The sequence below is a fragment of the Dermatophagoides farinae genome, chromosome 2, assembly GCF_024713945.1.
Source record: "Dermatophagoides farinae isolate YC_2012a chromosome 2, ASM2471394v1, whole genome shotgun sequence".
Classification (NCBI taxonomy): domain Eukaryota; kingdom Metazoa; phylum Arthropoda; class Arachnida; order Sarcoptiformes; family Pyroglyphidae; genus Dermatophagoides; species Dermatophagoides farinae.
Genome location: NC_134678.1, coordinates 6,953,012 through 6,967,517, shown reverse-complemented (window position 1 = coordinate 6,967,517; position 14,506 = coordinate 6,953,012). Strand labels below are relative to the sequence as shown.

The 14,506-nt window shown below is 28.3% G+C and overlaps 1 protein-coding gene across 8 annotated transcripts in view; it reads left to right on the top strand.

Moving 5' to 3' along the window:
- Positions 1-14,506, top strand: part of LOC124500522 (RNA-binding protein 6) — a 36,749-nt gene that overhangs the window by 12,546 nt on the left and 9,697 nt on the right. For all 8 annotated transcript variants that reach the window (XM_075728457.1, XM_075728453.1, XM_075728455.1 and 5 more), the window contains exons 4-7: positions 7,406-7,487; positions 11,761-11,845; positions 12,256-12,390; positions 13,169-13,217. In XM_075728457.1, the coding sequence (XP_075584572.1) occupies positions 7,406-7,487; positions 11,761-11,845; positions 12,256-12,390; positions 13,169-13,217 (351 nt within the window). The remainder of the gene's footprint in view (positions 1-7,405; positions 7,488-11,760; positions 11,846-12,255; positions 12,391-13,168; positions 13,218-14,506) is intronic.

The following is a 14,506-nucleotide window of genomic DNA, read 5'->3' as shown; positions in this document are numbered from 1 at the left end:
ACACTTTTTCTTTGGTTTTTCCGTTTTTCCGTAATTGTATTTATTATCATCATCATCGTCTTTTTTTTGGTTGTTGTTGTTGTTGTTGTTGTTGTTCTAATTTCAAGTTCCATTAACATCAATTTTTTTTTTATTCACAAAAGTTTTCATTTTGGCTTTGTCATCATTAGCCATGCACGTTTTATTTTTATATTACTAAACAAATTCCATGACAACGACCAAAAAAAAAAAAAAAAATTTTTTTGACTTTTTAAATTTGGATTTTTTTTTCATAGCCAAAAAATCTAAATGGTTCAAAGTCTGATCATAATCAATCCAATTGCGAAATCAAATTTTTTCGTATTTTTTTTTGCGAAAAAATATTTTTCGAAATGACAAGATTAGATTGTCAATTGATTGATTAACATTGTTACTGTTTTTTTTTTGGTCTCCATGTTTATCGCTGTATAATCAATTTTTGTATTTTTTTGAAAAAAAACTGATATGTGATGACCCGGATTTTATTTTTTTTTTTTTTTTGATTTGATTCGATTTTTGTTTTTCTACTTTTTTTTCAATATCCAATCGATTTGCGAATACGCATTGATATTTGATGTGTGTGTGTGCGTTTGGGTATTTGTCTCATCTGGTGTTGCAGATGTGTTCTTGTTTTGAAAATGAAAAAAAAAGTTTTTTTTTTTTGATCATTCATATCGCGAAAAAAAACAAAACTTTTTTTCTCCTTCTTTTTTATGCTCTCAACTAACAATGTGTGATTCGATAAAGATAAAGCCAGCCTTAAGCTTTTTTGTGTTTGTTTCTTCAATATTATAAACTTATCATGCAATCAATTGTTGTTGTTGTCGCTGTTGTTATTATTGTTGAACATTATCCAATAACAACAACAACAGCGACAACAACATTTGAATTGATCCACCAAAAAATAAATATAAAGGAAATGTAAGTGATGAGTACAAAGTATCTTGTTGTTGGAATTAAATATACTACTAGTGAGTTTGAGTGAAAAAAAAAAAAATAACTATCAAGACCATTGAACCAAAATGAAGAAAAAGAAAAATAGAGGCCCATTTTCTAGCATCCATTCATTCATTCAACAGAATCTTTCGTTTACTCTCACACATTTATCCTTATAATTTTCTTCTTTTTTTTTAATCGGTCGATAAGTTTGTTTTTTTTCCTTTCTTCTTATTTTCCTATTTTTTTCCAACAACAACAACAACAACAACAATGATGATGACGGTGATGGAAATCGATTTTTTTCCATTTATTCATTCCATTCGTGGCTGTTTTCTGTTTGTTTGCTTGTTTTCATGATGATGATGAAAAAAAGTTTTCGATGGAATAAAATGTGGTTGTGGAAGAATACCAAAAAAAAAAAAAAATTAATTTCGAATTCTGAAATGAAAATATTTTTGATGAACGAAAAAAAAAACAAAGCAAAATTAGAGTGACAATGATGTGTATGTGTGCGTCTTTGTCTGATTTCATCTTCCACATTCTATATGTTGTGAGTATTTTTTTCCACTGATTCTATTTCAGATTCCATTCATTCATGTTAAAATTGAATGGTTGGATGACTGGATGGATGGATGGATGGCTGATGCCAACCAAACGGAACAGAATATAGCAATGGAGAATGAATGAATGAAAAAATTCTTTGCTCAATAGAAAATGGATCTTTCTATATCTTACACACACAATTCTTGTTTGTTTGTTTCATTTGTTCAAAGTTGAATTATTTATTCAACTCACGAATTCAGTTTTTATTTTTTTTTTCATATTTATGCCATTCTGTTGTTGTTGTTGTTGTTGATTTCAATGTAGTTGTTTTCCACTGTCTCTCTCTCTCTCTCTCTCTATCTGATCTCGCTTAGATGGATAGTAGACTAGTAGGAAAAAAAAAGTTCTTCCGAGGAAAACAAAAATTTTTTTTTGTGCCTCTCTGGATTCTCTAAAGTCAGAATTTCTATCCCACCACCACCACCACCACTACCACATGAAAAATCTATTCAACATTCAATTGACTTTTAATATTTTTTTTTTTCATTTTCATTATCATTCAATTTCCTATTCATCTCTGTTGGTTGCTGTTGTTGTAAACTTTTTTTTTTATCGCCATGGTCGTCGTGAAACTTTTTTTGAATGTAAAAAAAACAACTCTCAATTTTTTTTCAAATGTGCAAAAAAAAAAAATTCTTTCCGATTTAGTGATGCTTGACCAGTGAAAAGAAAAAAAAATAACCACAGGAATGATGATTTGAATCCATTTGTTGTTTTAAAGTTTTTTTTTTGGCTCATTTTGTCTATCTATTTGGGTTGGTAATGACTCGTTTTTCAAATGAATTTTTTTTCATGAATCAAATTTCTGTCCTCCCCCCCCCGATGATTTCAATACAATCACATTCCAATGAAAAATGAAAAAAGAGAAAATTTAAAATTAAAATCAAAATTTTGAATGATTGAAATATGATGGAAAAAAATTTTGATTTTTTTTTGTTTGCTTTCAACAAGGGCAAAAAAAATGTCAAACGAGAAACGAGCAAAAAAAAAAAATTCATTTCATTTTCCATGGCTAGATGATGGATTTGATGATTTATCATCATCATACACACACAGGCAAAACATAAATGATGATGACAAGCTCATAAATGACGAGAAAAAAAAGGAAATAAAACAAAATACTAATCTTTGAATCAAGAAAATGAATAAAAAAAAATAGAAAAATAGAAAAACAGAATCATCATCATCATCATCCAATAAATGTCCACATGGACATGTTCTACTAATATTTATGACGATTCTGTCTGCTTTGTTTTGTTTTATTTTGTCAAGAAGAATTTATTGTTTCCAGTCTCTTTTTGTTTTTTCATTGATTCTATATAGAATGATTTAGCTGCATTTTTGTTTTTTTTTGTCTTGATTATAAATCAAAAACCAAAAATGAAAAAAAAACTCATAACCACAGTATTTGGAATGTTATGGAATGAATTTTTTCAAAATTCAGCCATTGTTGTTTGACATTGTTCTGATTACAATTTACAATTTGATGGATTTTCTGACCTTTTTTTCCGGTTTGATTCTCTGTTCATCATTCATTAGCAACATGTATATGATTTGTTTGGATTTTTTTCCGATAATTTTGAATTCAATTTTTTTTTCTTCTTCTCTGTCTAATTATCGAGCCCGGTTAATATAGTTGTTGTTGTTGTTGTTGTTGTTGATCCACTCACTATGTTTGTTTGTTTTTTTTGTTTGGCCATTTTTTTTTGTTTCATTTTCATTCATTCACTGTATTCTCTATGTGTTCATTTAATGTCATTCATTCATGATAATGATGATGACGATAACGATGACGACGACGACAACGAACAACAACAACAACAAACCATTTAATTATTTCATTTTGACTATTCTTATTCCTAGTATTCATTTGTTCATACATACAAACACAAATACAATGTACAAGAATAGTTGTTGCTGCTTGAAAATTCTGAACGTCATTTTGAATGCAAAAGAAAAAACATGCATGCATGAATTTATTTTCGTTTCTTAATTGTCTAAATGTTCATGTTGTATATATGTAGAAAAGGTAATGATAATGTTAATGATTTTATTCATTAAATGTTTGGGATACATTGAATTTTTTTTCTCTTTTTTTTTTGATTTTCAAATGCCTAAAGTTGAAATTCTTGCTCTCTTTCTCTCTCTCTATGACTCTGAAATCGGCTAATGAAATTCAATTCTGTTTTCTTCGCCTTGTTTCCGGTTTCCGTTTCTCAATAAATTTGAATTCAATTCCATGGAATCTTCATCATCATCATGATTGTCCTCACATACAGGACACTATCTCACTAAAAAAAAGTGACTGACTTTTTTTCTATCTGTTTTTTCTTTGAAAATTCAATACTGCAAAATCCATCATGATGATCATCATCAATTTTGATGAAAAAAAAACAGGATGAAATTGAAAAAACCATTTTAAAATAATGTTCCAGAAACACAAAATTGACCGTCATTTTCTGCCTTTTAAAATTGTCGTAAATTTAAATAAATTTCATTTGTTTATTCATGTGAAATTTTTTTTCTGCTTTGTTATATTCTATTAGAAAATCACGTTCAAATACAAAATTCATTCGATGATGATGATTACTTGATTCCAGTAACAACAAAACAAAAATAAAATTTTGTCAATTCTGAATTGAAAATAATGCATAAACCAACACACGAAACGACAGAATTTGACTGACTGATTGTCAACAAACAAACAAACAAAAATCCATTCACAGATTTCTGAAAAAAAAACTGAAAAATCTCATTAATAAATGCTATTACCATTATCATTTATCCACTGAAAAAAAAACTTTTTTTTTCCACGTAATCCTGTTGTTGTTGATGATGGCGGTGGTGGTGGTTATTATTATTATGGTTGATGTTGCCTGTAAACACTCACACACACGCAAATATACACCCACACTGTACGACAGTCGTCGTCGTCGTCTTTGTGTGCTGATGGTGTTTAATAATTTATTCAAATTAATTAATTTTATTATTATCATCCATCAGTTGATGTTGATGATGATGATGATGTGCGTGTACAGGCCATTTGGCTGTTATTGTTGTTTTTCTTGTTGTTTATTGTGGTTATATATGATATACGACTGTGTATATGATATTATCACTGAGATTTTTCTCTTCAAATTCTCGACATTCTCATTTATTCTGACACTTTTTCTCTTCTTTTTTTTTATTACCCAGAATTATTTTTCTTTTTTTTTGTGAATTTTTTTTCCTTTTAGAAAAAAAAAGATTTCACCAAATTTGCAATTGTGTTACCTGTCACAATTCTCCAATGAATTCCTATAATTCTAGAACAAGAACATTTTTTTCTCTCTCTTCTTACTCTGTCACGTTATATATTGATTCTTCCCCTCCCCCTTGGCCGCCATTGATTCTCTCTCTCTTTTTCACTCTTTCTATGTAAAATATTTTTCTTCACTTTTTTTTCATACTGAATTTAAACACAAATTTTTTTTCCTCCAAATTCCCATTTGAAAATGAAATTTTATGTTTTGTAGAATTTTTTTTTTATTCTCCATCACACGCTATATTGAATGAATGAACAATTCGATTTAGAATGCATGCTTTTATCTCGTTGTCGCTGGTTCTGTCTGTCGGTCGATTATTGCAATGTGTTTGCGTGTGTGTGTGTGTGTGTGTGTGTGTGTTTCGTTTCGTTTCTCATTTTAGTTTCGGTTTTGGACATAAATTATTTAACTTTTTTCGTTTTTTTTGGGATTCTGTCCCGACAGTAATATATTAAGGAACAATGAAGTATATGCTAAATTTTTATTCTACATTTGCGGTGGAATATATAGAGAGAGAGAGAGAGAGAGAGAGAGAGAGAGAGTGAGGGAGAAAAGTTGAACAAAAATTTCGAAAATAATCTGTTTGATTGCCCATAGTTGTTGTTGTTGTTGTTGTTTTACAGAATCTTACGTGCGTCAATGTTGAATTGAAACAACAACAACAACAACGACAACATTTTTTTTATCATCATGAATTCTGTGTTTTTCTGTTTTGAGTTTTAGAATTCTCACTTTTTCTCATTTTTTTTTTTGGTCACCACCAAATGCCATCAATTATTTAGACGCCCAAGAATAAATAAAGAATTTACCTTTTATAGTGAAATTGACTGAATTCTGTGACACCACTTTTAGGCTTACGAATTCATCATTCGATCATTCATTCATTCATGTTTTTTTATTCTGTTAGATTTTTACGCCTGATTTGGTTTTCAATCTTATTTATAGTTTATTTTCAATTTTTGAAATTTTTTTCTACTTTTTTTTCTCCAGAAAATCTTTCGATTCTTTTTCTTCAATTATTTTCATTTTCAATTGAATTCGATTTTTTTTTTTTTGCTTTTGAAACATCAAAATTCTCAATTTTTTTTTCACTGAGAATTGCTGTCTCTTGATTCTTGTTGTCAATTGTTGTAGATTTAATTACCTGTCAACATTGTATCGGATTGAATCGAGTGAATTTTGTCCATTTTTTTTTTGGTTGTTTGGCCAAAAAGAAAGAGTAAATCTAATAGAAACCAGAATAAAAAAATGATTGCCTGATTCACATTGTTATTATCGATCGATCAATATCGATTGTATTCCTGGTTTTTTGTTGGAAGAGAAAAAACCAATCTAAAATTAATCAATCTCATTGAATGGGTATGGGTGTGTGTGTGTGTGTGTGTATAAAAACTAATCCTGATGATAATGATGATTCTGTACTCGAATTTCGAAATGAATGAATGATGAAAAACGTGAAAAGTTGATTCTGATTATATTGGGCCGGGCCATGATTTTATTTCTCTCATTCTTTTTGTACTCGAAACTCGAAATTTACTTTTCAATTTAGAAATATTAGAAAACAAAAATCATTATTGAAATATATGATCCATAGATAGATATGTGTGTGTTTGTGATTCACCACTTTTCACAGAATAATTCTAATGATAATGAAATTCATTGTTTCCTGGTCGACAGACTTTTTTGTTGTTGTCGATGTTGAATTCTTTTTCTCTTTTTTTTCTCTTGGTTCTTTGTCCGACAGTAAACATCTGTTACCATATCGAGTAAAATGGTAAAATTCAGAATTTCATTCCCGGTCTTCTTGTTATTCTATATTAGTTTTATTTTTATTTTTCTATTCTGTTGAATTCTTCATTGAAAATGTGTTTTACATTCACGCCATTTGATGTGTGTGTGTGTGTATGTTTAATACTTTTCATCATCATCATCATCGCCATTGTCATATTATCATATGTCGATATAGAGAGAGAAAGAAAAAGCCAAACTCATATTCCAATAGGATTCATGTCGTCGTCAATTATATTTTCCATCGTCGTTTCATTTTTTCATGTTTTCCATGTGTGTGTGTGTGTGTGTGCCAATAAATGTTGCTGAACTGAAAAACTTTTTTTTTCAATTTTCTTCTATTTCGATATTTGGATGATGATTCAATTCAAAGACAGACAGATAGACATACAAAGAATGCAAGATGACACGCAAATTGTAAATTTAAAATAAAAAAAAAATTTCATATTTTTCGCCCAAAAAAAAAAAAATTTTTTTTTGAATATTGCTAAGCATTCAAATTCAATAATTTATTCACATCTGAGCCGCAGGTTTTTTTTTATCATTTTTTATTTATATATATGCTGGCATAAATGGATCGATCAATCGATCGACTTTGTAATTTTCAACTTTTTTCACTTCTTTTTCTTCTTCGTGTGTTTGTGTGTTTTTTCCAATGAATTTTTTCTGCCATTTTCTCTTCTCATTGATTACATTAAATTTTTAATTCATATTTTTTTGGCAATTTTTTTTTTTTGGTTCAATTATTATAGAAGGCCTTCGGGAATATTTTAGTAAATTTGGTGATATAACCGAAGTGATGGTCATGAAAGATCCAACAACGCGGAGATCTCGGTAAGTGAATTTTTTCTTTTTTTTTCTCCAATTTTTTTCTGTGTTGTAGGCAATTTATAGAATTGGAAAATAACAAAATTTTCAAATATTGTGTGTGTGTGTGTGTGTGTGTGTGTGTGTGTGTGTGTTTCCAACAAATTGATCGATTGATTGATTGATAGATTGAATGTTTTGCCATGTTTGTTTGTTTGTTTGTTTTTTTTAGTGAACAAGCAAGCAACTGCAAAAAAAATGAAACGAAATGAAATGAACAAATACTTTTACACAAATTGATTTTTTTTTTCTCTCCATGTAGAAATGAAAAAAAAATTGAAAAATAAATTCAGTTTCAACACACACACACACACGAGAATCATTGGCCAAATTCTGTGTGTGTGTGCATGTCTACGATTCTGAAGCAAATTCTACCTTTTTTTGTAATGATTATTATCACGATTCAAGATTCTTTTTTTTCTCTCTTTCTCATTTCCACATCGACGTGATGTGCACGATCAATTTTCGTTGAAGAATAACTTGAAAATAACATACTATACTATAGGTGAATGATAAATTGCTGCATTGCTTTGCCAAGTGATGATGATGATGAACAAACAAACAAACAAACAAACATTCGATGAATGAATATTTAAATATTGATCAAATTTCGATCAAATTCTTTCTATATATTCATGTATGTTGTTTTGTTTGTATTTTGGATGTCATATGATTGAAAATCTCTAGACTTGTTCAATCCATTCATTTATTTTTATTTGAAAGTCCGATTTTTTTTCTTTATCTTTTTGCTTGTTTACTTAAACACACACACACACACACATACATAGTTTATCCATCATCAGCATTTTAGTTTCATTCAATTTCTTTTTTTTACTATTGAAAAACAAAAATCATTGGTTTGCTTATTCTTGAAAATGAAATGCAGTACACACAGTATTGTCCAAACAAATTCAATGAATTTCTTCTTATTTACTACTGGTAGCTCTCTTTCTCTCTCTCTCTCCTTATTTGTTTGTCTGGATTTATTTATCTTTTCATTCCATGGTTATCACTATGTTGTCCAATATTTAAGCGATAAGAATATATTCTTTGAATAAAGAATCATGGTTCTTCTTCATTCTATCCAAATACAAATAAAACTATTCAAATGAAATTGGTGTATGTGTATAACGCTAATATAGATTTTATTACATTTGACTGCATTGAAAAAAATGGGGAAAAAAGTCTATGTAAGCCACGCCTTTTTTATACCAATATTTCAAAACAATATAACTGTTACTGTACAAAGTTTGCCCTCTTTTCCCGGTAGGATTTTTTTCAATGTGGTGAAAACAAAATTGAAATTGTTTCCAAGAATAAAAACAAGAAGATGAAAGAAACAAAAAAAAAAAAAGTTTAACACTTTATCAAATTGGCTTTTCTTTTCATTTCATTTCATTTGTTTTACTTACATTGCGAGAAAAAATGAAACAAAAAAAAAAACAACATGAGACAGTCAAGAAATGAGAAAAAAAAACATTCTCATTGGGAATTTATATATATGTAAAAACGATGACGATGTGAAAGACTAGATGTCTTTTGCATAATCATGATGATGATGATGATGATTATTATTATGATAATCATCATTGAATATCGTTCTGGAAATATAATATATACTACACACAGGAAAATGAGTCATGAAATAGTTTGACTAAAAGTCAAGCTATTTCTCGTTTGCACCTACTTCAAGCTATTTCATGACTATTCATAATCAAAAAATAGCTTGACTTTTTATCATGAAATAAGTTGACTACCCCAATCATGAAATAGCTGGACTAGAAGTCATGAAATAAGTTGACTACCCTAATCATGAAATAGCTGGACTAGAAGTCATGAAATAAATTGACTACCCCAATTATCAAATAGCTTGACTTTTTATCATGAAATATTTTGACTAATCAAGTCATAAAATGTTCAGGCAATTTTAATAAAAATAATACCAAATTTTAATAATGATAAAATAATAATAATAATAATAAAATAGTAAAAATTATAATAGCATTCGATGTGTTTTTTTGCATTTTATTATTGACATTTTTTGTTTTTTTCTTTCCAAATTATTGTGTTGGCTCCTGTATTTCCTCGCCAGAACAGAATATCTGTTTCGAATCTTTTTCTGGATGCATTTCTAAGACAAACAATTAGAATGAAAATAGGATGCAAGTGTTTTTGTTTTACTCACTGTTTCAAGTCTTCAGGAATCAGATTCATAATCTTACTTTAGTCGATGTATCACAAAACCAAAAATCCGTTAAATAATAAATGTGACAATATCTATCTTCTGAAATTACCAAACAACCAAAGACTAACAAAGTTTAGTAAAAAAGTATAAAATCGCGTTGTTCATTAATCAATGGTATATTACATCGACTAATCACAAATGTGAATAATATAATCGAACATTGAACAATAAAAAACATGAAATATAGAATTTGAGATTTAATTCGATTAACTGAATGTTGGACGTGTATTTGCCATCAGCACTACCGTTTCACAACACGGGGATCATTCAGGATTCAATAAAAATTTATATTTAATAATATAAATGAAAAATTTGAAATCCAAACATAATTGTTTGAATATCATAAATGGAATATTTGACTTTGATTTGATGAATGTTATAACCTGATTAATGTTTCTAATTGATTATAATCTAGTATTTAAACCCATCCTAAATTATCGTTATCCATCGAGTATGTTGGATCTATGATCTGCGTATACTTGATCAATAAAGCTTTATTTTGAAATTTATCAATAGTGTCCAATCCCCAATCATAGCTGCGAACATATTACGATGATAATGTAAAGTTCATCGTATTATATTGCATAAATAATAAATTTGACGCTAAGTTAAGCTATTTTTTGACTTGGAAAAATTCAATTAGAAATTCAAAAAATGCATGGATTCAAAATTTGAATGGGTAGAAAAGCTATTTTTTTTGATTTTGAATAGTCATGAAATAGTTAGACCTAGTATCAAACGAGAAATAGCTTGACTTTTAGTCAGACTATTTCATGACTCATTTTGTTGTGTGTATGACTGAAAATAATTCTAATAAAAGTCAAGAAATTTCTTGACCATCAGTCATGTAATAAGTTGACTGTGAAAATAGTCACAAAATATTTTGACTGAAAATAATTCTAATAAAAGTCAAGAAATTTCTTGACCGTCAGTCATGAAATAAGTTGAATGTGAAAATAGTCACAAAATATTTTGACTGAAAATAATTCTAATAAAAGTCAAGAAATTTCTTGACCACCCGTCATGAAATAAGTTGACTGGGTAGAAAAGTCAAGAAATAAGCTGACTGTGTAAAAAAGTCAGGAAATATTTAGACTGAAAATAATTCGAATAAAAGTTAAGAAATTTCTTGACCATCAGTCATGAAATAATTCGAATGTGAAAAATAGTCATGAAATAGTTTGACTAAAAGTCGAACTATTTCTCAATTGCACCTAGGTCTAACTATTTCTTGATTTTTAGAAAAAAATCATGCTATTTCATGATTTTTTCGATTAAAATCAGACTATTTCATGACTCATTTTTCTGTGTGTATATTTGTTCTCTGATTTCATTTTGCCTTTTTCAATTATTTTCACTTGGATTATATGTTTTTTTTAAAGATATTATTATCATTTATATATTTTTTTCAAAAAAAAAAAAAAAATCTTAACAGAATTGAACGATTCTACAACAGACATACATACAGACAGACAGAATATCCAGAATACCGCTTTCCATTTACTTTTCTATTTCTAGAATTTTTTTTTCACCATTTTTCTTTCTTTGAATATATTTAAAAAAAAATCGTCCAATTGACAAAGTAGTGAGAATGAATTTCACACGAAAGAATTATTTTTGTGAGTGAAAAAAAAAATTCTTGACTTTTTTTTTTGCTCTCCGCTTCACTACTATTATTAATAATGGCTGTTTTTTTTTCTTTTGCTTCACTTAAGATTCTACATATGAATAAACAGAATCTTTGATTTTTGAATAAAAATAGAGTAAACGGTTCAAGTATATTGAAAAAAGGATTATATAAACTTCAGTATAGAAGAATATCTATGCATCTATTGTTCAATCATGAAAGTGACTAACTAGGTTCCGTAAGAAGAATATTTCCTTGAAAAAAGAAATACTAGGTTTTTTTATATCATTTGAACAACAACAACAACAACAAAAAATGCGTTCTCATGAATCTAAATGTTATTCTTTTTTTTTTATTTTTCATTTCAGTGGTTTTGGCTTCGTAACGTTTGCCGATTCGTCCAGTGTGGACAAAGTACTTATGAATGGACCACATGAATTGGATGGCAAAAAGGTATGTTTTGTCTTTCATCCTATAGTTTGCTATAATAAAGAATCCTCTTAATCATCTTTTTTATTTATTTCTTTCCTTTTTTTTATGTTCTTTTCCATTTTTTTTAATATTATTACACCATCATCAATTGTTATTTGATCATCGTAATCATAATCGATACTATCGATACATATAAATCTTCACATTTTCATCAATCGTCATTGCAACAAACAACAACAACAAAATTCTTTTATTTTTCCTGTTTCTCGTTATTTTTTATCTTGGAAAAAATAATGATTATCTTGAAATTGTTTTTGTGTGTGTCTGTGATGTCATGAATGTGTTTGTGTTTTCTGCTGTTATTTTTTTTCTTTCATGGTGCATTATTATTATGTGTATATATATATGGTGTCATTGGTGTATGTGGATAGATCGACCCCAAGATTGCCTTTCCTAAACGAGCACATCCAAAAATGGTTACACGAACGAAAAAAGTATTTGTCGGTGGTCTATCAGCGCCTACCACTATAGATGACGTCAAAAACTATTTCCAACAATTTGGTCGGGTAAGTTTTTTTTTTTACATTTCGATTTATTATTCTGGCCCCCTTAGTTAGATGTCGTGTGTATCCTTTTTTTTTTTGATTCTATTCTTGATTCACACTTTTTTTTCGCAACAGAAATTGCCAAATGTTTTTGTTTCAATTTCATTCAATTTTGTTGTTGTTTTTGTTGTTTTTTCATTTTCAACCATTTCAACAATTTCAAATCTAGAAAAATTGAATGGAAAAAAAACTGAAACTCTGCTTGTTTTTCTCTATATATTTTCATAATTCAGTTCCATTTATTGTAGGCTTCAGGCCCCCAAAAATGTAATAATAATACGGCCGATGTTTTAAACCATCCACAGAAAGCTTTTTCAGCCATCATCTTTTCATCATTGAATAGAAAAAAAATGTTTCTCTAGATTTCTGGTTTTTCCATTGCTATTTCATACAGAATTTTTTTTTGTTTTGTCTCGTTGAATGTTTCAATGTTTGAAAATTTTGAATAATTAATCAAAATTTGTATTTTTGAATTGTTTAAATTTATTTTATGTAAAAATACAATGATGATGTAATGATATTGAAACAAAAAAAAAAAAAAAAAAAAATACAAATTTGTACACACTAGGTGATTATATTATGCACACCTTATGGGCGATGAAAAATAGATAAAACACCCTAGAGATATGAAACACACTATCATCATCATCATCATCATTATTATCATGTTGAATGTTGTATATCACTAACATTTATTCTCTTTGTGTTCATTTTGTTTTGTTTTTTTTCTATATTCTAGATTGAAGACGCAATGTTAATGTTCGACAAACAGACCAATCGTCATAGAGGTAAGTGAAAAGTGGATTCTTTTTTTTTCTTGTTTTTGTGTGTGTTTGTTTCACATATTTTTTTTTGCGAAAATTTTTTTTTTTACTTGTTCAATTCAACATTTTTTGTTTCACCATTTTCTCTTTTTGATTATTATTATTGTTGCCAGTTGCCAAGAATCCCGGCCAGAATGACATGTATGTGTGTGTGTGTGTGTGCATAATGGCAACGAAATGCACAGAGAATAAGAGGAATAAATTCAAATGGATCAAGCCATTAAATTTTGTTGTTGTTGGTTTTTTTGCTGGATTTCAAATGTGTGTGTGAGTGAATGCAAGCAATGGCTTCTTGGAAAAAATGGTATAGAATGGATTTTTATCTCTCTTTTTCTGTTCTAATGTTGTTTATATCTGTGTTTCTTGATTTGTGTGTATTAAAGTGAAGAAAAAAAAATTTTTATCTTGTTGTTGTTGTTGGAAAGAATATAATACAACAATAAAATGACAACAACAACAACAACAAAAATCACCGAAATAATGATGATTTTTTTTTGTCTATTTTACTGCCATTCATATCATTCTGAAAATCATGAAACAAAAGTCGACCATAATAATCATTTTTTTTTCTCAGTCCCATTCATTAATGTCGTATATAATGAATTTAGATATTCAAAACATTAATATTCAGACATTTTTTTTTGTATTTCGTTCTTCCAAACCCAAAAAAAAAACATTTTTTATCGATTTGTTGCAGACTTTTTTTTGCCGAAATTTCCAATTTTCTTTTCTTGTTTGTTGGCTTCACAATGTCATCATCATCATCATAATTATCATATCGTTTTGCTTGTTTGGTAATTTAATAATTTCATCAATTATCATTATACGTTGTTGTTGTATTTACAAAAATCAAACAAAAAAAAAGACAGCAAATGATGACAAGTAATAAATGAATAGCATTAAATGTATGAAATTGATAAAATCAAACAAAGTGAAAATAATTTAATTTGATTTCTTTATTCTTTCACTGTTTTTTTTTCTCTTTGCTGCTGCTGCTTCAATTGCTTTTCAACGTTGATATAATGATGATAATGATGATGATGATGATATAAATGGTCCAAATTATTATGCTATGGCCATAATTTTGCTTTTTTTCCCCTGAAATGTTGGCTTCTCTGTTTGGCATTTATTTAAGTTGTGTGAATGAATGAATGAATGAATGTGAAATGAATTTTGCTCGCTTGAATGAAATTGATGAATTGAATTAAATGTATTGGATGATTTCATTGGTTTGATGTGTGTGTGTGTGTGTG